The 25,434-nt window shown below is 47.5% G+C and overlaps 1 protein-coding gene across 6 annotated transcripts in view; it reads right to left on the bottom strand.

Annotated features, from left to right (window-relative positions):
• NIPBL (NIPBL cohesin loading factor) overlaps positions 1–25,434 on the bottom strand; it is a 2,053,700-nt gene that overhangs the window by 441,425 nt on the left and 1,586,841 nt on the right. For all 6 annotated transcript variants that reach the window (XM_069627143.1, XM_069627142.1, XM_069627145.1 and 3 more), the window contains 2 exons: positions 10,692–10,785; positions 10,432–10,586 (listed from right to left, as the gene is read on the bottom strand). In XM_069627143.1, coding sequence (XP_069483244.1) covers positions 10,432–10,586; positions 10,692–10,785 — 249 coding nt within the window. The remainder of the gene's footprint in view (positions 1–10,431; positions 10,587–10,691; positions 10,786–25,434) is intronic.

Here is a 25,434-nt window from a genome sequence, read left to right as displayed (position 1 = left end):
ATAACTCCGGTTGGGACTTTTTGCCAAAACTTGATTCTAAAATGGCGTTGGTGTTCGCCTCTGTAACTCTGACCCAAAGTGGAGCCCTTTGTTCCACTTTTGGCGGGCTTCTCCACAGAAGCCCTCCAAAGTGGTGCCACTCTGTCTGGGGTACTTAGGAGGGGTGGAGGGGGATTTAGGCACCCTGGACTGAGTTACCTTGGTAACTCAAGTCGCACTCCGTCCTGATTGGCCCAAGTGGTGAGCCGCCCGGCTCACCACTTAGCATGGTTGAGTGACAGCTAGGCTGGGTGAATGGGGGTTTGCTGCATAAAAGCAGGGCTTTGGGGACTGGGACTTCAGAAGTCGCCACAGGACCAAGAATCCGACGAGGGAAGAGCTGAGCCGACCTGCTTCGACGACACCACCCGGTGGAGCCCTGCTGAACCGTCTCACCACTTTTTCCCGACGACCGAGGAGAACTCTTAACGGAGTGGCTCCTTCCCTTGACTGGTGGGGACAACCAGTTTTCGCCTTCTTTCCGTTCTTTGAGGTATCTCGTGGCCGCCTTGCCTGTGCCAAGCACCCCGGCAACCGGAATACCACACTTTACCCCCATACCGCGAAAGTCGGCACCAACCCTTTAACCGGAGGACTCCGCGGCTGGTTTCTTCCCGGGCAGTGCAACGACCCTCTTCTTCTGCTCTTCAGCGAGAACTTCTTCTCCCCTGACCGACGTCGAGCCCTGCTGCCACTGCCTGGAACAACTGCCACCGCTGGAGGATCCTTTCCGCTTAAGGTACTGTGTTCTGCCTGGCTTCCCTTGCTACCGACTGTACGGGGTAGATTTAGTCCCCGGCTTTCGAACCTGGGAGTGCCTGGGACACTTTGGCTAAACTTTCTGAGCCACTCTAACCTCTTTTTGACTCTTTGCAAGACTTTGAATCTCTAACTAACAGTGTGATCTTGGGCACATTTTCGCTCCGGCTACTCTAAGAGTGGGCCCTGCCTAGTGACTTTTGCTCACCTGTGACTTTATTCTTCTGTAAGCCTATTGCAAGTGCTCTGGACCTTAGAGTGGTGTGTCTAACCCATTTCTGCTTTTTCTCTCCCTTTCTTGGAAACTACTAGAGTGTCATCTAACGTTAAGCACTCACCTCTGTTTTAATTAAGTGGTGTTTTACCTAGAGTTGTCTAGATAGGAGAAAGGATTGAATCTACTTTCATTATAACTGTGTTGAAGTACTTTTACTATATTTTTGCTAGAGTGTTTTTAACTTATGTGTATTTTAAATAAATAACTATATACTTTTGAAACCAAGCTCTGGTCAGTGTTTGCTTGTGCTATTGTGTTTTGGTACATATTGTGTATACTTTACATACTGCCTAACTCTTCTTGAGAGAAGTCTGACTGCTCAGCCACAGCTACCAGGTAAATCTGGGTGGTACAGACTGCTACCAAAGGGGTTTACTGCTCTACCTGTAGTCTTAAATCTTTTGCAGTGTTCCCCAAGGGAACTGCACAGGTTTCTGCCTAACACTGGTGTACAGCGGTGGGATCTGTATTGAGTATACATTTTATTGTACTTTAGATACCTTAGTGCAACTAACCACAAAGCTTAGCACTGTAAAAGTAATCCTCTAACATGTCAGTTATAGAAAGCTATAGTCAAGAGTCCCTTGCAGCCAAAACTGCTGATTGTTTAAGAGTGCTCTGTAAACATAAGGATCTCCTGACTAAGGGCAAGAAAATGGAGCTGATTGAAAGATTGTTAGCTAACCAAAGTCTGGGTGATGGTTCAGAGGAACCTACCACTCCAGCGACTGTAGATGACAGTGTTGAAGTTAACATGGAGCAAAATGTTGATGTTTCTGAGGAAGAGTCAGAAGAGGAGGGTGAGGCTGTTGTAACTGTCCCCCCTAGGCCTCTGCCTGCTCTACCTGCTGTACCTACTGGACCTTTACCAGGTCCCACATTTAGTCCTCAGTACTTTGAACTGGAGAAAATGAAGCTAGAATTGGAGTATAAGAAACTTAATGCTCAAACTGACAAAGAACTAAGGCTAAGGGAAATGGAGCTCAAGTATGACTTAGAAATGAAGAAATTATCTGTTGAGAATGTTTCTCTCTCTGGCTCCTCTAGAAGTTCCAGTCCTAAAAGACCCCGGATGCCTAAAGAATTGGTTGGTATGTATGAGCCTAAGTTGGATGTGTTGGATTGGTTGTCTCTGTTTGAATATAATCATGGGCTCCAGAACATCACAGGAAATGACTTACTCACCTGGTTGTTCTCTAGGCTTCCCCCTGTTGCAACTGATGTGGTAATGGAGATGGGGGAGGAGGATAGGAAGGACTATGAATGTGTGAAACTAGCTTTGATAGCTAGGTTTGGGAAGACCCCTTCCCAGTATCTTAAGAGGTTTAGGAGCCTCAAAAAGCATGATGGTACCCCTTGGGCTACCTGGGTGAGTGAATGTTTGAAAAACTTAGAGGGATGGATTAAGGGTTACAAGGTGAACACTTATGAAGGTATGAAGAATTTGTTTATGTTGGAGACTATTTATGATGCCTGCTCTCCTGAGCTCAGACAGCACTTGGCTGATTCACAGGAATTAGATCCTAGGAAGCTAGCTAAGGCTGCTGACTTGTGGGTTGCCAACAGGGCCACTCACAAGGATTCTGGGGTAACTCAGAAGAAGGATGGGGAGAAACAGCCTAAAAAAGACTCCAAAGAGAATTCTAATAATTCCTATCCCAAAGAGGGCCCCAAACCACAAAATAACCAGGGTAAGCCACATGGGAAACCTAGTCAGGCTACTGTACCTTCTGGCCACAAGCCAGAAGGAGGTCAGAACAAGCCACCCTTCCAGAGAGCATTTGGACAATGCTATGTCTGTCAGGGTACTGACCATATCAAAGGAGATCCCAAGTGCAAGGGTAAACCTGCAGGGATCAGCACAGTCTCCTTAGCCTTCACTCCTGAGGATGAAGTACAGATGGCTAGTGCCCACTTTGAACTCTTTGCTGAAGAACCCTTGGGTCTTCAAGCAACTGTAAACTTAGAGCCTATGGGTCTGGTTAGTCCCCAGAATAGGGTTGTGTATAACTCCCTACCTGTTAACTCTAAGGTGTATTATGTGGACAGTGTTCTTGTCAATGGCCAGGATACTCCTGCCAGGAGAGACACTGGGGCCAGCAGAACAGTAGTGGATGAAAGCTTCTTTCAACCTGAGGATGTGGCCAAAGCACCCAAAGGTCCCACTAAGATGTCTGGAGGCCCTGTCCAAATGGTTCCTATTCTACCAGCCCTCATTCAATGTAACAACATGACAGTAAGGATCCCTGTCAGTGTTCAGACTGAGGTACCTGGGAAGGTCCTGTTAGGGAATGACCTAAGAACTCTAGGAGTAGTGTCACATACCCCCAGGCCTCCCAGTATGGAGAAGCAGAACTTAACCAAATTGGCTAGAAAGGCTACCTTGAAGGACCCTTCTAAGCCTGTGGGACCCTCTACTGAGAACCCCACTACAAGCCCTGGGTTTAGTAAGTTGACCTCTGACCCAGGCACCTTTCCGGATAGTATGCTAGGAACATGGGAGCCCCAACCAAGCTCCATCATTGTTCCCCTAGTCTCAGAGTCTCTGACTCCCCCTGCTTCTGAGGAAGAGGTGGATAGACCAACTAGGCCCCTATCTGGACCCGAGAGAACTGGTAATTCTCAGTGCTGGTGGAAAACCAGAAAAGAAAAGTCTAAGGCCAAAAACCTTCAGACTGTTGGACCTTCTACTGAAGACCCCAACTCAAATCCTAATATTAGGGGGGGAACTCCTAAAATAGGTAAGGGTAGATCTAAGAGGAAGGGGAAGCAGGTACATTGCCTAACCCCAACCCCTCCAACCAAGAGGCCTAAGACCCAACCTGCTCCCACAAGAGAGGTGGTGAGGAACCTTGGAGGCCCCTCTAGATCTAAGGGAATCCTTTATAAGGACCCCTTGAAAAAGCCTAACATAGGTTCAGAAGTTGTACCAACTTCTGAGGGACTGGTCAACCAGATCCCCTATAACAAAAAGACTGATGTTCCTCAAAGGGTCTGTAGGTCCGTTAGCTTACAAAAGAAAACCTTTGAGTTCACCATTGAGCACAGGTCAGGGTGTCACCATCAAAATGCTGATGGACTCTCTAGGATGTATATCATCGACTAGAGGTATGAGGTTCATCCAGGAGTGGATTAAATCCTCCTGTCCCTTAGTCTGGGGGGGGCGAGTGTTAGGGAGAATTCTCTGTTTAGGCTGAATTTCCCTACCTAGTGAGTCCCCCAGCAGCTTTGCTGGATTTCTGGGGTTTAATTTTTTTCTCCTGCCAAGAGTGAGACTCTTTTACCCTCACTCTTGGACATGTTGAAGTGTGTTTTCTTGGTTAAACCTTGTGTTGGATGGGCTATGGGGTCTTTTACTCCATAGGGCCTCATGTATTTTTGTGATGTGGGTCACACAGCACCCTCTGTGCCGTGACCCAGGGGTGTCCTAGGGACTCCCCAACATAGACTCCATACCCTGGGACTGACTACTGTCTCCCAGGGCATGTAAAGTCACCAAAGACTTTGCTAGTCTTGAATCCTGAACAGAACCAGTACAAACCATCATATTGTGGACGTACTGGCTGGGGCAATTCGATTGCCCCAGGGTCTGTTAGTCGAGGGGGCACGTCTCCGTCCCCCCTGATCGAGTTTTGGCTGGTGGCAGTGGAAACTACTTTTTATATTCGACCGCGAATATTTCCCTATGGGATTTCCCATTGTTTTAGGCTAACACATTTAATTATTTATTTACGGTAGCCTTAAACATACCACCGGTTTATATATTTATTTTTATAACTCCGGTTGGGACTTTTTGCCAAAACTTGATTCTAAAATGGCGTTGGTGTTCGCCTCTGTAACTCTGACCCAAAGTGGAGCCCTTTGTTCCACTTTTGGCGGGCTTCTCCACAGAAGCCCTCCAAAGTGGTGCCACTCTGTCTGGGGTACTTAGGAGGGGTGGAGGGGGATTTAGGCACCCTGGACTGAGTTACCTTGGTAACTCAAGTCGCACTCCGTCCTGATTGGCCCAAGTGGTGAGCCGCCCGGCTCACCACTTAGCATGGTTGAGTGACAGCTAGGCTGGGTGAATGGGGGTTTGCTGCATAAAAGCAGGGCTTTGGGGACTGGGACTTCAGAAGTCGCCACAGGACCAAGAATCCGACGAGGGAAGAGCTGAGCCGACCTGCTTCGACGACACCACCCGGTGGAGCCCTGCTGAACCGTCTCACCACTTTTTCCCGACGACCGAGGAGAACTCTTAACGGAGTGGCTCCTTCCCTTGACTGGTGGGGACAACCAGTTTTCGCCTTCTTTCCGTTCTTTGAGGTATCTCGTGGCCGCCTTGCCTGTGCCAAGCACCCCGGCAACCGGAATACCACACTTTACCCCCATACCGCGAAAGTCGGCACCAACCCTTTAACCGGAGGACTCCGCGGCTGGTTTCTTCCCGGGCAGTGCAACGACCCTCTTCTTCTGCTCTTCAGCGAGAACTTCTTCTCCCCTGACCGACGTCGAGCCCTGCTGCCACTGCCTGGAACAACTGCCACCGCTGGAGGATCCTTTCCGCTTAAGGTACTGTGTTCTGCCTGGCTTCCCTTGCTACCGACTGTACGGGGTAGATTTAGTCCCCGGCTTTCGAACCTGGGAGTGCCTGGGACACTTTGGCTAAACTTTCTGAGCCACTCTAACCTCTTTTTGACTCTTTGCAAGACTTTGAATCTCTAACTAACAGTGTGATCTTGGGCACATTTTCGCTCCGGCTACTCTAAGAGTGGGCCCTGCCTAGTGACTTTTGCTCACCTGTGACTTTATTCTTCTGTAAGCCTATTGCAAGTGCTCTGGACCTTAGAGTGGTGTGTCTAACCCATTTCTGCTTTTTCTCTCCCTTTCTTGGAAACTACTAGAGTGTCATCTAACGTTAAGCACTCACCTCTGTTTTAATTAAGTGGTGTTTTACCTAGAGTTGTCTAGATAGGAGAAAGGATTGAATCTACTTTCATTATAACTGTGTTGAAGTACTTTTACTATATTTTTGCTAGAGTGTTTTTAACTTATGTGTATTTTAAATAAATAACTATATACTTTTGAAACCAAGCTCTGGTCAGTGTTTGCTTGTGCTATTGTGTTTTGGTACATATTGTGTATACTTTACATACTGCCTAACTCTTCTTGAGAGAAGTCTGACTGCTCAGCCACAGCTACCAGGTAAATCTGGGTGGTACAGACTGCTACCAAAGGGGTTTACTGCTCTACCTGTAGTCTTAAATCTTTTGCAGTGTTCCCCAAGGGAACTGCACAGGTTTCTGCCTAACACCGGGCAATTCAACGGTCCAGGAGGGTACAGCAAGCTTCTCTTCCAAGTTCTTCTTCGGATGTTTCTTCCAGTGGTCGACTCTGCCTTCTGTTCAAGAGACCTCGCTTTTTATGCAGGTTTCTCCCATTCATGCACAGCCTAGCAGTCGCTCGCACAGCAGGGTGGCTGTCTTCCAAGGACAGCCAGCCAGCCAATCACAACATGGTGCATTCAGGTAACCAAGGAGACGAAGGACGGAGTTTCGGGCACCTCCTTTGCTTCCTGCCCTGCTAGACACACTGGAGCCATAGCCGGATTTCAAAGCTGAAGCCTATTAGGGAGAATTCTCATAAATGTGCCAATTCCTCCCACCTTAGACCCCTCCAGCTCTTTTGCTAAACTTTGGGACTTTTAACTTTTTAATTCTGTTTGTTTTCTCTGTTTTCTTTGGGTATGGAGTTTAGACAACTCCATAGGCATCATCTTTTCATTTGTGGCACACAGCGCACACTGTGCAGTGGCACAGGGAAGCCTTTCAGGCTTTCCCAAGGTTTAAATACCTTCTCTGGGATAAACTACTGTTTCCCAGAGAAAGTAAAGTGAAATTGACTTTACTAGTCTTTTTAAATTCCTAGACCCAGCACACCCTATCTTACAATAGAGTGCTGGAGGGGTTATACTTAGTATCCCCAATGTCTAGATACTCATGTAGCAGTCAAATGCTACCCTTTCCTCTCAGAATGGTTGGGGCAGTGGTTTTACAACAAACTACCATGATTTTTCCCAACCGCGAACACCGGTAGCGTTAAATCATGGGAGCCATGTTTTTCAAGATGGCGTCTGAGCCCCCTTTGTTAAAACACGTCCCGGTCTTTTTTCACCATTTCTTTTTGGAAAGGTCCTTCTAGAGTTTGTCTCTGCGTGCCAAACCAGGTTTGGTCCCTTTGTTCCTACGCCTTTGGCGGGCTTCAGGAAGTAAGGGAGGTGGCCGAAACTCCCTGTGCTTGGTCTCCTAGGAGACCCAAATGCACTCTGGCGTGATTGGCTGGCTGACTGTCCGGCAAGCCACTCTGCTGGGTGAGTGGCAGCTAGGCTGGAATGAATGGGAGGAAACTGGATAAAAGGCATGTCTCTTGGCTTGGAAGGCAGAGTCGACCACTGGAACGAAATAACTGAAGACGAGCTTGAAGAGGACTGCTGCTGCAACTCCTGGACCGTTGGTTTGCCCAGTGACGGTCCTGCTGAAGGTCTGAATCGCCAAGTTCACCTCGACAGAGAAGCCCCCACAAGGATGACTTCTCCCTTTGAGTTGGTGGGACCAATCAACTCGAACCCTAAGCCACCTGGATACCATTCTCTGAGCTGGTTGTATTTTCCTCAGAGTGCTGCAGGAAACCGAATAAACAGGGAGAGGGACACCAGTTTGTGTGCTTGTCTACAGCTACCGGAATAGAAGATTTGCCAGTTGCCAGCTTTTGTGACCAGTCCCGGTGCAGTGCAGGAGTTCCCCGACGTCCTTCCTCTTGTCCCCACGACTGAGCATCAGGAACAGCGAGATCTGCAGGAACTGCCAGGAACAGAAGTCTTCAGCTGCATCTTTTTCTTCATTGTAAGGTACTGTGAACACCCGAGAACTTACCTCACACTGTGAAAGTGCATGAAACTTTGCAACTTGCAGGCCTAGTCAGCTTGTGACCCAACATATGATTCCGTCTTTTACGAACTACTTCTAAGAACTTTGGCAAAGACTTTTCCATTTAACAACCAGAACCGTTTTATTCTATACAAGACTTTAACCCATTGACTTTGGCCTAACCTACTACATTGAATCAATGCCTCTGGTGAACTCAAAACATTTGCACTGTTTAAGAATACTTGTAACCTCCATTTTATTAACCTATGCCTTTTTGCTCCTACATCAAATGTTCTGAATGCCATTTTTGAATGCCTCAGAACCTGATAGTGTTAAGTATATTTTTGTGCGATATAGATTGCCCCCTTCTAGTGAATGTTTTATAACTGACTGCAAAATAAATTAATAAGTGTTTTACCAAGAAACCTTGAGTGTAAGAGTCTATTTGAATACTTGTAGACCTCTGTGTAACCTCATTACAAGCTCACATTCCCTCTTGAGATACGCCTGGCTGCTCAACTCCGCTACCAAAAACTGGGTAGTACAGACGTATACCAAAGTTTGGTTTTGCTTATACCTGTAATCTTAGTTGTGTGTAGTGGGCCCAAAGGGTACTGCATAGAAACTCTCCCTAACCAAGCCCACCAAAGGTAAAATGAACAAAAGTGTTAAACCTGGTTTGGGGCGCATAGTAAACCCCAAAAAAGACCCCACAAGCAAGAAATGGGGAAAAAAGAAGACTGGGGCCATTTTGACAAAATGGGCACCCATGGGTGCAATACGGCAGCTGAGGACTCAGCCTGCGGTAAAAACACACAGTGGTAGGAAAATTAAACCACTGCCACCAGCCATTAAATGAATGTAGTGAGGGTAACATAAAAAAATGTTACATGAGTAAGTAGGAAAAGGGGCTACTAAGTAACTCCCTAGTACTTCCACATAAGAAGGGGTGTACCGGACCTACACAGGGAAAACAGGTAAGTGAAGTCAATTTCACTTTACTACTCTTGGGAACAGTAGTTCACCCAAGAGAAGGTATTTAAACCTTAAGAGAAAGCCAAGGGACTTCTCTGTGACATTGCACTGAAGGTGCTGGGTGTCGCAATACAAAAGGTGGTGCCTATGGAGTTTGTCAGACTCAAAAAAAAAAAAAAAAAAACAATCCAAATCATTAAAAATACATGAGAGAGTGAGAAAAAGGTGTCCATCACTCCAGGATAAAAACTAAAAGTCCTAAAGCCCAGCAAAAGAGCTGGGGGTCTCTAAGGTTGAAGGGAATTGGCACATAAATGAGAATTCTCCCTAAGAGTAGTCATCCTCACCGAGGCAGCCTGAGGTTCTGTACCCTTCTTAGGGTCCGTAGGAGTTTTACCCTTTCCCCTCTCTGGAGACTTCTCGGGAGGAGCGCTGCTGTGCCCATTTCAGGGGTCCTTGACGGAGCTGCGGCAGCCGCTTCAAGCCATGGCAGTAGGGCCACCCACGGGGAGGCCGTTGCCATGTCTGTGGACACCACCTTCGCGGCCAGCCCTCTTTTTGATGAAAAAGTAGTGGTCATCGACTGAGTCACTGACGGGTGGTAGCAGGAACCTTTGTTGATGTGGTTGTGACCGTTGATGACAAAGTTGTTTTGGCTAGTTGCCGACTGTCGCAGAGGGGAACAACGAAGGGCCACCTTTGGATCTCACCATTGTCACCTTGTCCGCTAATGTTAAGCAGTGTTTTGATGGAGTCAATGGACTTTCTCTTTGAGGGAGAGCCCCTCACTGGTAGGCTCGCCGAAGTGGTTGGTGACAGCGACCTTGTCCTTCCAGAGCTTTAACCCGCAGCAGCGGCGAGCCCATTGGGATCAACAACCTGCAGCCTTGCCTTCTTTTGAAGCATAGAGGACTGGGCGTCCTCAAAGGATCTCGACTTGTGCAGAAGGGATGTGACCAAGCAGTTCAAGCTGGACTGCCCCTTTTGGGCTGGGACCAGGCCTGATTTGCAAATGGTCTTTCCCCTTCTGTAATGGATTGGCAGGCGAAGAACGATGGTCTGGAGGGTTGCCCAGAGCAATGCCAGAGGTTAAGATTAATTTGAAACCTTACAGTCATCACCCCTTTTGTTTATCTAATGGGCCCAACCATACCAAGATGTCAGCCATGCCCTCCTAAAAATGATGGGCGACTGCTCTTCTACATTACCAATTGAGAAAGGTGCGAACTAACTTTGTGGACATCCTATTTTTCTCCTTACACCCCTTGTCATAGGGGCTATGGGAAAATATCCACAACACCCACAAACCACCTTTAAGTACAGGGTTTCTGACGAGTCTCCCTACACCGATGTCTAATGTTACACGGGTGAGTTTGAGATACCATTAATGGAAAATAGCACAGGTTACTGGTATTGCTAACACATTTGAAATCACACAAAAACAAAGGTGCTATTTGGAGAAAAAAAATGTTTTACCTTGCTGTTGCCTTTAAAATCTTCTTGATCGAAGTCAAAATGGCGACACAGTGCCCCGACAGTAAAAAGAGACCTAAGGAGTGCAGGTTTATTTGTTGCAAGCACAGTACTATTGGGATCTTCTTGATGCTGATTTTTTAATTTTGTAATGGCGCCTAAAAAGGAACAAACCAAAGTTGAATCGGGCCTGCAGTCAATGACTTTGTTCAGTAATCACAGTTATCAGATATTGAGCAGAAAAAGGTTAGTGTTTTACTTACCATAATAGCGATTAAAACAGGCCCATACAAATTTGTAATTTTGAGTAACCTTATTAACAACAGACCCGAGACAGCTTACACAATGCTGAACCACCTGAAAATAAAAACAAGAAAATTAGGTCAACAGTAATTTGTATATCAATTACTGTATTGGCCAAAAACAAATGACAAAAACAATTACAAAATGAGGTTTTGAATTTCTGGAACACATTTTACCAAACAGAAGACTATATTTATGTAATTCTCTGTTGCTACATGTCGTTTCACAAGATTCCTATGTTGCTTTAATGCATTAAGCTTGGTTCTTCCCCACTGTGGGCAAGACTGCAGTGCTTGCAGACTAAGTATGTACGGGTCGTCATTTCTTATCCAACCACTAAATTCCTAAAGCTGTACCAGGCTCATAATTTCCCATGACCTATAAGGCTCACAGGAGGGATATAATGCACTGTGCTCCTATGGCCTATGCTGCCCCAGAGAGCTCTCGCTCAAACGTAAACAAAAGCTCTTTGCATGGTAACAAAAGTTAAATGTTGCTAAAGTTTTTGCAAATTTCCTCTTTGGAATGCTTTGAAAGATCCCCTGTAGTGATGGGCTGCGTTTTCCACCAAGTTAAATCAATTTAATGGCAAGAGAACTAGTAGAACGTACAGATAAGCCCACAAGAAAGGTACATCCACAATGTATATACACTCAAAAACAGAACACAAGTATCATAAAAACTGAAAAGGTTTAGACTATACCAAACACAAATTTAAAACCAATATGGAAAAAAACGAAATCAGGTAGTAAAGCTTTAGCTTCTTTTGAAGGCTTTAAAGAGTGAAATGCAGCAGCTTCTGATACAAGAATGCATAGAAAATATTAAGTATAACAAAAACGCACAGTACTTTAAAAATTACAGGACCACATTGGGAACTGTTGAAATGGATTTTCAGAACTAGCCCCGTGGCAGGGTTTCGACAGGATCTCTAGTTGATGAATACGGTAAATGACATGCAAGTCTAAACAAACTATCGAGGCAGATACGCTGAGCAGTAAGGCAAACTAGAGGGGCTGTGAGGGTGGTGCGACAGTACAGTTAGCCACACAAAGAGCACTTGCATAAATTAATTTATAGTATTTTATACTTATGTCTAATCATTAGGCCTGTAAGTACTAAGCAGGGCAATTCAAAGATAAATAACTATGCCTATACAGGACACGATTAAATGCCCCCATAAATGGGTGCACACACACTTGGTGATCTCAGCGGGAGATCACCTACAATGTATACTAAAACCGTTCAAAATAAATGAGCAAGTAAAACTGAGAACAAAATGTTGGGAACATTTTCTCTAGAAGCAACTTTCCCCTCCATATTCTATGGACCCGAAACTTCTTTTGTGTTACACCTTTTCCTGAACTGTTTACAGAGAAGTGAAGCCTTCAGCTTCACTCAACTGGACCTTTGCTCACATGGTATGTGGAAAGTGACTGGTTCTTCAGTCAGTCAGTCAGTACTGGCTTTTCTCTTAGCTTTTTACTCTGTTGCCTGTTTAGGTAATGTTTTATCAGTGCATAATGCACCTTCCAATGCCGAGCAATTCCGCATTTACCACGTTTGTCTACCCACTGTGGCTAGTGTGCTACAATGGCCGTGCCACAAGTTTTTCGTTTTGTTCCTTGGCCATCTTTTGTTTTTGCCTTCCAGGTCAGGAAAATCCTTGGATGGTCATGCACTTGCCCAGTGAACACAAAGGTTTCGTGGGCTTGTGCAGGGCATGTGTGGGAGGACACAGGAAGTGGTTTCGGACCTTCTGGTCCTAATCCACAACCTGGCTCCATAAATTCTGGTGAGCATGTGACCCACAGTGGTCCCTGACTAGACCACTGCTGGTGTGCATGTGTGGGTCAGATCTCGCAATTGGAGGGCAGAGTCTGATCACTCACCTAACTTTTGATAAGGGGAGGAGCCCTGTAGCAGTTCCAGCAGATGTGAAGAAGGGGCCAAGTATCCGGACAAGCCGAGCAGAGTAAGGACGATCCTGTGATGCACTTGACAAGGACTGGCAACCAAATCCCGCTGCTGAGAGTAGCACCGGTTGGCAGCTGATCTCCGAAGGCCTTCATTGGTGCTTCAACCCTTTGAGTGAAGGGACCAACAATTCTCAATGTTTCCTGGTAACCATGCAGGTGAGTCTGTTCAGATGTGTCCGTGTACCATCTAGTGGGCTGTCCAGCTCGAATCTGTACTACCGTGATAGGAGCGTCGCCGTCCCGTGTTTCGACCCGGGACTTTGGGGATCGCCAGCTTATCCAACAAGACACCCTTCTGCCGAATTTCATCTTCCCAGCACATTTGGGTTGCATGATAGGAGGCTGTATCAGTCCGTGATAGCAGAATCCCTTGTCGTCGCCGCGCAACGGTTGCTGATGACCAATTTCCTGCATCAAATGCAATGTCCTCAGAAGTGTTGCAGTGGTGTCTTTCGTATTCTTTCCCGAGAACCAATGCAGCCGCTCCTGTGACGAGCCAGACCTCCCTCTGTATCTGCAGCGTGTGGGCCTCTGGTAACCGAAAGGAAGGCGTGAAAATGAACCTCTGGTGACCACCCACAGACCTGCCAAGTCTGGACCAAAACCGAAGTGAGGGCAGCGAGTAGTGAGGATACTTACTGGGGGCCTTACTTCATCCGAAGAGTTTTCTAACTTTAGGCTAAATTGTCTCATTATTTGGCTTGTGTAGTACTTACTGTCTAAAGTCATCCGAGAGCTGGGAACAGTTTCATTAGCAATAACATACCTGCTTGACTTTTGAATCCTTCCTCACATCGTCAGGACACTTCTCTAAACGTTTTCCAGTCTCTGAAAGGTATTGGAACTTTGTGAACTTTATGCATTCCTGTGCACTTTTACGCACACTTTGAACGTTGGGCATAAGGCCCCCTTCATCTCAGGGCTGGACTTCTAAAGTGAGCATTGCTATTTCTGAAGTGTGTTGGTGCTAACCAACTTACTTACCTTCTTCCTTTGCAGGTACTAGTGAAGTACTTGATTTGTGTGCACTAACGTGCCTGTATATATTTTCTATAGTAGATAATGGTGTGTGATACTTTACCTGCTAAGCATTAATTCGTCATGTTTTGTCCTGGACCTAGAGCACATATATTTGTATAACTGTCTAAGTATAATTCTTGGTATTTCACTGTGTGGACACATTGTGGACCACTGCCCACACTCACTTCTCCCGAGACTAAGCCTTGACCATGCTCCACATTGCCTTGATTGGTGTGGTTTAAGCTCCCAGAAGTAATTCCCGTTTTCCAACTAGGTTGGCCTCCTAAACCCCTGTCCATCAGGACCGAGGTTAGAAATCCATTCTAACCAAAAAACTGCAAAGAAACCACAAACCATATTCCTAGCCTTCAAAGTAGAAGGCCCCGATTACTCAAGTTCTTCCCCACTAGGTAAGTCGACCATGGCCAGGACGACTCCAAACACAACCAGGCAAGAGTGTTAAGGGTTGGACTTCAAACCCATATAAACCCATTGGCAGACGGGAGGCTTGGAAACAGGTATGCAAGCTCCCGCCCCTTATACTGTATTTTCTGAGAGAACACCACTGGTGTGCCTAAAATCAAAATTGGGTCCGGCTAGACGGCTGTTCCTCTCTCCGATTCATTCCAGATATCTTGAGGCAGGATGGCCAAGCACCTTAGAACAACCACCACCACAGGAGGTCCCACATCGTCAAGAGGCCCCTGGGATATGGCATATCAGCTGTAGTCAAGATCACCCCAATCAGGGAGCGACAGGCGCACTCATGGAGAGACACAAAGACTCTTCTTAGGTCAGAAGTTGACTGATATGATATGGCACTTATAACACGCCTATACACAAGTGTTTCAAGATGGGACGAGGCAAGGGAGGGGAAACAGAGGTAAGAGACAGATCCTACTAGGCCAGCAGACATTGAGATTGCGCAAGTGCAGGGGATGGGGGGGGGGATAGGAGGGAGAAGTGCAGTACATAGGATAACAGTACAAATAAATCAAGACAATAAATAAAAGTGCGGCAAGCTGTTGGCAAGGGTAAGAGCAGACAGGGGTCAAGTGCTTGTAGGGGCTGTAGGGTTACAGAAACTATCCCCGAGTGCAACGATTGCCAGGGGGCAGTGCAGGAGTGCAACTGATTGGGAGGGGACCTGGGCCCAGAGATCAGAGGGTGGCCAGGTGACCAGTGCAGTATCAGATTCAGATTCAGCCAGGAGATAGATTAGCTGGGGAAAGGAGGAGAGAAAGCAGAAGCAAAGAGGAGAGTCTTGAGGTGCTTCCAGAACCAGAGATGGTTCACAGGTTTCAGAGGGGCAGGGAGGATGTTCCAGAGGAAGGCCCCGGCAGAAGAAAGATCTACCACCAACTCGCTGCTTGAAAAAGCGACTGACCCTGAGGGAGTTGGTGGCCGATTAGCGAAGAGCTCGAGAGGGAAGATATTTAGGTAGAGAGAGTTGAAGGTATTGAGGTTCCAGGCCCTAGAAGGCCTTGTTGACAATGCAGTGGGTTTTGAACTTGATCTTCGCCGCCACTAGGAGCCAGTGCAGAGATTTCAGTCCAGAAGAGATACGATCCCTGGGCTTGAGGCCAAGGACACGTCTTTCAGTCCTGTTTTGGATGAGTTGCAGAGGGCGGAGAGTGGAGGCAGGCAGATTTAGAAAGAGGCTGTTGCAGTAGTCCAGCCTAGAGAGAACCAGAGCTCTGGGGGAAGGAGAGGAAAGGAAGAATACCTCTGCAGAGGTGTAACGGGTAGTGTGACTTCTTAGAGATGTTGGAGATGTGAGGAGAGAAGGAAAGTGTGGATTCGAAGAAGACCCTGAGGTTTTTAGGTTCACAGTTGGGAACAGGAAGAGGGCCAAGAGAGGCCGGCCAGAGAGCGACAGGAAAGGAGGGAGCAGGTGTGCTGATTAGGAGAATGTCGGTCTTACTGGCATTAAGGCAGAGATCATTGGCGGCGCACCATTCCTGGATGGCAGTCAATCAGTCAGAGATGAGAAAAGGAGAAGAGGCGGCGGAAGGGAGCCTGAAAATGAGTTGTGTCATCCGCATAGGACTGAAAGTTGGGGCAGAGAGCGGCAATGCGGCGGGCAAGAAGTGCCAGGTATTGGCATCCTGAGTGCATAGTTCCAAATTGCAAATTTGAAAGGCGACTAAGGCACAGGAGATGTAGTGAATGAAGCTGGTCAGCCAGCAGGATGGTCCGGATACACTTCCGAAGGCTTCTGACAGCAGGATCTTTGTGCACAGTTCCAGACAGGTCGGTGGCTCCAATCCAAGTGAGGAAGCACTGACAAGGGTCTTCTGTGGATAGTTAGAGAGGAAGGACTTTGCTGGGACTAGGGTGGAAGTAATGCTGGTAGTCTTCTGTGAGCTGCCCTTCTTTGTTAGGGGTCTAGGCTTCAAATACGATCTGGGGAATAGCTGCAGGATTGCTACTTTTAGCACAAATCTGGGCTTGGGGCTGCCCCAGCTCACTAGTGGCAAGGATTTATACCATTCAAATAGGCAAGGGATATCTAATCATGGACGGCCTGTTGCCCACATCTGCCCAGCAATAGACATCCCGTGGCTTGAAAATGGATTGCCAAAACAGTCCCAACCCTAGACGCAGACCCCACAACCTTTCCTGTGAAACTTAATTCAGAGCCTGTTAAAGGGTTTACCATATATGGCATTTACTGACAAACAGGCAGACCACCACCACCACCACCACCACCACCGGATAAGATTGCAAAAAACGTGTGGCACAGCCATTTTGCGTACATGGCACTTAAAATGGCAATATGCAGTAAAGCATAAAAGTGCACACAGTGAGTGTTGAGGGGGTCTCACCCCCCCCACTGCCTAGCTTACCCCCAAAATAATGGATGCCACCAACTGAAGCAGCCCCACAGACCATCCCCGGATGACATCACCAAAGTAATCATGAAAAAGCAACATGGCTAAACACGCCTGCAGAGACATTAGGCAGGTGCAAAACACACATGAACTGCTTGCTGACACCGAAAAAGCAAGATGGAAACCACAGCTCCATTGAAAAGAATTGGGAAAGCTCAAAACACAGGGTTGAGGGCTGATACACTGACTTTTCTTTTCTGAGAGACGCAAAGCAGGCCTGCATGTCCAGCTCTACCAAGGACGCTGGGGGAGAGAGCTTGAGTCAGCTGAAAAGATACAGCACCTAAAAGGACAAAACCCCTCTCATATGCCAGAAGATATCATTTTTACGGTCCCTGAACATGTGACCTGGAGCTGGGGAACAAGGCCCATTCAGACAGGTAAGGTTGTTCCCATCGAATTGAAGACAGAAGATGGAAAGACCAATCAAATGATCTGTACCCTATAGACCGTAATTATGCCTATACGGTTCACCCAATCCCATTTCGCCTAAGAGCAAGGAATGTATCTTTTGGTTGTGAGGTCACTGGAGCTTAAAAACTCACTGCCCACCTGTAATGAGCTGGGAGTGTATTTGGAGCTGTAGAATCTGTGTGCGTATCCCTGCTTGGATTAATAAAAGCATCAATTTGGCACATTTCTGGACTCCTTTTTTTGGGCATGAGGGGATTTCCCTCGAGCCAAACTCTGCTTTTCTAACTACACTTCAACTGTAAAAACAAAAACACATCAAAAAAAGTAACAAAGTGTTACAAAAGAAAAAATAAAAGGTATACAAAGTACCCCTTGTTAGGATGGATTTCCAAAATGAGCCCCAGGGGGAAGGATTTTGGGAGGGCACCCCATTATAGTTAACAGGGAAGACACAAAGGTTAGCCAAACCATCAACGTAAGGTAGCATGGCGGCAAGGATTAGTCTCTGTTAGGCAGAAACCTGTGCAGTTCCCTTAGGGACCACTGCAAAAGGCTTAGGGAACCAGGTGTTGGCAGTAAACCCAATTGGTAGCAGTCTGTACCACCCAGATTTACCTGGTAGCTGTGGCTGAGCAGCCAGACTTCTCTCAAGAAGAGTTAGCTAGTATATAGAGTATACAAGACCAGAGCTTTGGTATAAAAGTATATAATTATTTATTTAAAAACACACTTGTAAAATACACTAACACTAATATGGCAAGCAAGTTCCAACACAGTCACTAGTAATATATGTACATCCCTGATTACTTATTGAACAAGTCTTAGTTAAAATACGACCTATTTGCAGACAGAGGTGAGCACTTAACCTAAGATGACACTCCAATAAGTTAGTTAAAAAGGGAGGGAAAAGGCAGAATTAGGAAAGTACACAATACCAACACTTTTAAAAGAACCACAGCAAGTCAGAAAAGGCAGAGTCTACTGAGGAGCAAGAAAGTTCATAGGAGAGGCCCACTCTTACAGAGCGCAAGGCGGAATGTGTCCAAGATCACACAGTTGAATGATACTTTAAAATTCTTTGCAGATAGTTCAAAAAGGGTTGGATCAGTTCAGAAAAAGTTAGTTTACAGGTCCCAGGTCACCCCAGGATAGAGAGTCAATGATTTACGGGACACCTTGATCAGTCTGTTGCAAGGGAGACCAGGCGGGACACAGTACCTGAAATGGTGAGAAAGCTCCAGCGGGGGCAGTTGTTCCTGGCAGTGGGTGCAAGTCGGTTCTTCGTCCAGGGGAAGAGAAGATCTCGACGTGGAGGAAAGCTGGAGGTCGTTGCACTGCCAGGGAAGAAACCAGCCGCGGAGTTTCCCGGTTAAAAGGTACTACCCTATTTATTTTAGTGGTGAAGCGTGGCTATCCTCAAGCAAGCCCTCGTTCTGATTATTTGGTGTTAGGGAGAATTCTCTGTAAAGGCTAATTTCACAAACCTATTGAGTCCCCCAGCAGCTTTGCTGGATTTTTGTGGTTTATTTTCTTCTCCTGCTAAGAGCGAGATTCTTTTTCTCCCACTCTTAGACATGATTTGAGGTGTTCCTTTGACTTTATATGTGTTCTATGGGCTATGGGGTCCTTTACCCCATAGGGCTTCACGTGTTTTTGATATGTGGTTACGCAGCACCCTCCGTGCAGTAACCCAGGGGTATAGTAGCGACCCCCAAACAGGCTCCATACCCTGGGACTGACTACTGTCTCCCAGGGTATGTAAAGTTACCATTGGCTTTACTAGTCTCAAATTGTGAACAGAACCAGTACAAACCATCATATTGTGGACGTACTGGTCGGGGCAATTCGATTGCCCCGGGGTCTGTTGTTCGAGGGGGCACTGTCCAGTCCCCCCCGACCGAGTTTTGGCTGGTGGCAGTGGATACTTTTTATATTCGACCGCAAATATATTTCTATGGGACTTTCCCATTGTTCGAGTCTACCACTTTTTAAAATAGCCTCGAACATACCGCCGGTTTATTAAATTAATATAAATTCACCGGTTGGTATTTTTTGCCGAACTTGGTTCCAAAATGGCGTTTGTGTTCGCTTCTGTGACGCCAACCCAAGACGAGCTCTTTGTTCCACTTTTTGGCTGGCTTCTCCACAGAAGCCCTCCAAAGTGGTGCCACTCTGTCTGGGTACCACAGGGGTTGTGGGAGGGGGCTTAGGCACCCTGGACTGAGTTGCCTCAGCAACTCAAGTCGCACTCTTGTGTGATTGGACCAAGTGGTGAGCCGCCCGGCTCACCACTTAGCATGTTTGAGTGATAGCTAGGCTGAATGAATGGGGGTTTTCTGAATAAAAGCAGGGCTTTGGGGACTGGAACTTCAGAAGTCGCCACAGGACCTAAAGAATCCGAGGAGGTAGAAGCCGAGCCGACCTGCAACAACACCACCACCGGTGGAGCCCTGCTGAACCGTCTCACCACTTTTCCCCGACGACAGAAGAGATCTCCAGTCCGGAGAGTCTTCTTCCTTTGACTGGTGGGGATAACCAGTTTGCCCGTCTTTTCGCCTTCCTAGACCATCTAGTGGTCGCCTTGCCCATGCCAAGCACCCCGGCAACCGGAATACCACGGTTTACTACTACCGCGAAGACAAGGGTAGTACCTTGTAAGCCGGAATACTCAGCGGCTGGTTTCTTTCCGGGCAGTGCAACGACCTTCATCTTTCCTCCACGTCGAGACCTCCTCTTCCTCTGGACGAAACACCGACTTGCACCCGCTGCCAGCAACAACTGCCCCCGCTGGAGCGTTCTTCCCATTTCAGGTACTGTGTCCCACCTGGCTTCCCTTGCGATAGACCGTTCGGGGTGACAGTAAATCCTCGACTTTCTAACCTGGGTTAGCCTGGGGCCTGTTAACTAACTTTTCATGACTTGATCTCAATCTTTTGTGAACTATCTACAAAGACTCTTTGGGCATAACCCCACTGTGTGATCCTGGACACATTTCGGTTGCTCTCTCTAAGAGTGGGCCTGGCCTCTGAACTTCCTTGCTCTCCAGTAGACTTTGCCTAACCTGCCTCACTGTGGTTCTTTGAAAAGTATTGAAATTGTGTGCTTCCATAACTCTGCCTTTTTCCTCCCTTTTTATATAACTTATTAGAGTGCCATCTTAGGATAAGCACTCACCTCTGTCTGAAGATGAGTGGTGTTTCTCACCAAGACTTGTCTAATAAGTAATTAGGGTTCTATATGGGATACATTACTCACCGTAATCGTATTTCTGATGCTTGCATCTGCTTAGATTCACATGCTGTCCATAGACCGACATCTAGTGGAAGCTGCGGAGTATTACAGTTTGTTTTTAGAAACTCGAAAATGGGCGTCGACACAGGGCGTGCCAGTAATACTATCCCTAGTGTGACGTCCACTGCACCCAAGATCCCTCACGCGTCTAGGATCCCCAGATTGTATTTTTTCTGAAATGAGGTAGCATGAGGAGTAGCGCGAGTACAGATAATCCAAACAGATAGATAGAAAGGTAAGACTACAAGCAACCATGCGCCTTCTCTCAGAGGGGAGGAAGGGTGGGTCGCATGTGAATCTAAGCAGATACAAGCATCAGAAATACGATTACGGTGAGTAATGTATCCCTTCTGAGGCTTGTGGAATCTGCTTGGATCACATGCTGTGCATAGATTAGCGAGCAGTACCTGAAGAAGGAGGTGGGATGTGAGAAGGGTCATGAGCAAATACGTGTCTTAGAACCACTTGTCCCACTTGTGTATCTGCCTTGGAATGGGTGTCAATGCAGTAATGCTGAGTAAAAGTGTGAATAGAGCTCCAAGTAGCTGCTTTGCAAATGGTGTCAAGGGGTACATTTGCAATGAAAGCCAGAGTGGCCCCAATGCCTCTAGTAGAGTGGGCTCTTGGCGTGAAAGGCCGAGTTCTTTCAGAGAGTGACTAACACAGCTGGATACAGTTAATAATCCACTTCGAGATGGCACCTTTAGAGACGCAATCCCCCTCTCTGCCTGTAGCACAAACAGTTGATCTGTTTTTCTTAGCGGTCTGGTCTTACTTGCATAGTAGAGGACCGCCCTACGCACATCTAGGGTGTGCAGTTTCACCTCAGCCGAGCTTTGAGGGTCCTGGAAGAAAGCCGGAAGCTCGATGGACTAGTTTACGTGGAATTTAGATATAAACTTAGTTGAGAACCTAGGGTGTGTGCGTAAAACCAGTTTGTCTTTATGGACAGTAAAGAAGGGATCCTGCACTGAGAGCCTGAATTTCATTGACCCTTCTTATAGAAGTAATAGCTACCAAGAAGGCCGTTTATAAGTCAGGTGCTTGAGACTGCTTTTATGCATGGGCTCGAAAGTGGGTCCCATGAGCTTAGATAGCACCACATTAAGGTCCCACCCTGGTGGTGGGTTTGAAATAGGAGGGTGAAGTCTCTTCACTCCTTCCATGAAGGCTTTAACTACTGGTATCTTCCACCATGAGACCTTGTTATGGGAAGTGGTGTATGCCGACAGGGCTGCCAGGCGTACTTTCAGTGAGTTAAAAACCAATCCTGCGTCTAGCAGGTGGAGCATGTATGTAACAATAGTGGAAGGAGTGTAATCAACTGGGTTGATTTGTCTACTCTGGCACCAGATAACGAATCTCTTCCGCTTGTCAAAGTAACAGTGTGTTGTGTTTGGTTTCCTAGATTCCTTTAGGATGTCCATACACCTCTGGTAAATTGAGATGTCCAAACCCTATGACCTCAGGAGCCATGCTGCCAGGTTCATTGAGTTGGGTTGTTGATGCACTGTTTGACCTTGGTGCTGGGACAGTAGGTTGTAACAGGCTGGAAGTTTGATGGGCTCGTACACCGCCATCCTGCGTAGGTGTGGGAACCACGGTTGTCTTGCCCACATGGGAGCAACTAGGACGAGCGTCATCGACTCTCTGTTCATCTTGTTCACCACCTTCCTGATGAGGAGTTGGTGGAAAAGCGTACGCAAACATCCCTGACCAGTTCATCCACAGGGCTTTCCCTTGGGAGTCTGGTTGGGGGAACCTGGATGAAAATCCTGGGCATTGTTTGTTTTCGCTTGTGGCAAATAAGTCTATAGTGGGGAAACCCCACTGAGAGAAGATATTTTCTACGACCTCTCTGTGTAGAACCCATTCGTATTCCTCTGGGAGGGAGTCTCTGCTCAGAGAATCCGCTGGGGAATTGAGATCCCCTGGAGCATGTTGTGATGACAGGAAGATGTTCCGTCTGAGTGCCCATATCCAGATTTTCTGGGCAAGCTTGGACAGATTTGGCGAACAAGTCCCTCCTTGCTTGTTCAGGTAGAACATGGCTGTTGTGTTGTCCGTCCGGATCTGCACTGACAGGTTTAGTAGGTGGGGCTCGAACGCTTGAAGCGCTCTGAATACTGCCAGAAGCTCTAGCAGGTTGATGTGGTTCTTGCCCACTGAGGGAGACCAGAGACCCTGAGCTGTGTGGTGGAGATGGTGAGCTCCCCACCCCGTCAGACATGCATCGGTAGTGACTACCGCCTGTACTTCGGGATCGTAAAAGGGTTTTCCCTGTGCAAGATTCTCTCTTGTCCACCAGTGAAGGCTTTGTACTAGTGTTGGCGAAACGACCACTAGATCGTCCCACTGACCACTTGCCTGAGACCACTGTTTCGCCAACCATTCCTGCATGGGACGCAGGCGCGCGTGGGGGACCAGGTAAATACATGACGCCATCATGCCCAGTAAACGCATTGCTTTGCGTACCGTTATTTGGTGACCGGACTGATATTGCGGAATTTGCAGTAGTATATTCCGAATTCTTTCCTCTGAAGGAAATGTCAACCCCTCTTGAGTATCTAGGATTGCTCCTAGGAACTGTTTGGAGGTGCTTGGCACCAGGCTTGACTTTTTCTCGTTGATTGAGAAGCCTAATTCGTGGAGGGGGTCCATAGTCCTTTGAATGTTTGTCCTGCAAATTACTGGGGTTTCCCCCGTTATGAGCCAGTTGTCCAGATAAGGGTACACCGGGATTGCCTCCCTGCGTAGTTGTGCAGCCGCCACCGCCAGTACCTTGGTGAATACCCTTGGTGCCGAAGCTATCTCGAAGGGCAGTACCTTGAATTGGTAGTGCCGACTGTCCACCTTGAAGCGCAAGTACCTTCTGTGCGCTGGGAACATGGAAATATGAAAATAGGCATCTTTCATATCCAAGGTTGCCATGTAATCCCCCCTTTTTAGGAGGGGGATTACCTCTTGTAGCATAGTCATACGAAACTTTTGGGGCTTGACATACTTGTTGGCAGGCCGTAAGTCCAATACTGGGCGCATTGTCAAATCTTTCTTTGGCACAAGGAAGTAAGTTGAATAAATACCCTTGTTTACCTGGTGTCCCGGGACGAGTTCTATCACTTCCTTTTCTAGCAGAATGGCGATCTCCTCGAGGAGAATCTTCTGATGTTCTAAAGAGTGTATTCTAAAGAGTGGAGGATGGTTCCGGGGACGCTGCAGTAGTTCTATACAGTACCCTGTGGATACTGTTGACAGCACCCATCTGTCAGATGTGATCCCTTCCCAAGCCTGGGTGAAGTTGGAAATGCGTCCCCCTACTGGGGTTGTGTGAGAAGGGACCCTGAACTGAGTGTCACTGCTTTGGTGGAGGCGTGCTGCCTCCTTTGCTGGGCTGCCTCTGCCTTTACCACGACCTCTCCTATTACCCCTGCCGTAACCCTGGGTAGACTGTTGGCTGTTGTTCCACTGTGTAGCCTGCCCCTGGGAATAGTTAAATCCTCTCTGGGAATTTTGGCCTCGTGGGCGACGAAAATTACTATTCCCTCTCTAGTTAGGGGGTTTATTGTTTAACTGGCCAATGGACTGGAGTGTCTCGTATTCGTCCTTGGCATTCTTCAGGGCGTCCTCGACCGCCTTACCAAACAGATCGGCTTACACCGGTTTGTCCAACAATGATGCCTGGGTTTCTGCTTTAAAACCAGACTGCCGTAACCACGCATGTCTCTTGATAACAGTGCCTTCTGCTATCAATCTGCCTGCGTTGTCCGCGGCGTCAAAGGTTGCTTTCAAAATGCAACCAGACACGGCTCTGCCCTCAGCGGAAATCCAAGCTAACTGGCCCTTTAAAGGTTCCGGAGCAGAGGCTATGAGTGCATGACGTTGAGGCTAGTTTCCTGCCGAAACCATATAGTTTTTTGCTCTCCTTGTCTGGAGGAGCTTCGGACGATGACAAGGGTATTCCAGCCCTCTTACGAGTGTTAGTGACAACTAGGGAGTCTGGCTTCAGATGTCCTCTTATATAGAGAGGGTCAGACTGGGCTGCCCTGAAAAGTTTTTCAACCCTGGGATTGACTGCTCTGGTGAGGTTCGGGTTCACCAGGGACGGGTCTATTCTTCGATGAATGGACTTAAGGATAGGGATTGTCTGGGCAACGGGCCTCCTTTCTCCCACTAACTCCTCGGCAAAGTCCCTCTCCTCCTGGACACTGTGGGTGTCAATATGGAAATGTTCTGCTGCACGTGCGAGAACCTCATTTAGCAGGGGTTGGTTATCGACAGGGGAGTCGGTAACCGGGGCTTCGTTTTCTACCGGAGAATCTACTCTGTAGGTTTCAGGGTCTTCCTCTTCCTGGTCCTCATCATCCCCATAGTAGCCCGTCCCGGTTTGCTCTTCTACCATGCCAAATTCTTGGTCCTCACCAAAGGAAGCCACTCCTTGATACAGTGAGTATGGTCTTGTACCTCGAAGGCGTCTGCAGACCTCATCGGTGTCTCAAACCGGGGCTTCTTACTTGGGGGGGATAGGACCGTTAGAGCCCGAGGGTTTCGCCCCCTTGTGGATCATACAAAAGGAAATGGTCTGGATTTTTATCGTAAAAGTCAGCCAAAGAAGACATCCTTGACATGACCCTATCTATGTCTTCACTCGACCACTTTTTGGAACTGGGAATGACTCTCTCAGCAAGTCTCAGAGATTTATCTTGAGTAGATTTGCTGGTTTTAGACATATCAGCAGACCTGGTCTTGTCTGTCTGTCTGTTTAGGGGGAGTGGCGTGTTTTACAGGTGTGGAAGAGTGCAAAGGCTGCCTCTTCTGCTGTTTTCCCCCCTCCCCGTGAGTGGAAAAGTGTTTCCCCTGTCCTTTTGTGGCTCCGGAGGTTTTCGATGCCTGGCGTCGAGGATCGGGGGTAGAGTCCCTGTCCTTCGAGCGTGGGGCCGCGCTGATCTCGTCTACGGGCTCCGACTCCTGGAGCGTGGCCTGGGGGTGGAAGTCGTCTTCGTCCTCCGACGATCGAACTTCTGTTAGCCTAGGGAGCGAGGCACTCTTGGCAAGAGTGGATGATGGCCTGGAGTCATGCGGCGATCTCGATCGGGAACGCCCAGAGG

This window comes from Ambystoma mexicanum, chromosome 6p, assembly GCF_040938575.1.
Source record: "Ambystoma mexicanum isolate Mex_15411 chromosome 6p, UKY_AmexF1_1, whole genome shotgun sequence".
NCBI classification, from domain to species: Eukaryota; Metazoa; Chordata; class Amphibia; order Caudata; family Ambystomatidae; genus Ambystoma; species Ambystoma mexicanum.
The sequence above is the reverse complement of the archived record's forward strand: the minus strand, read 5'-3'. Positions and strand labels throughout refer to the sequence as shown.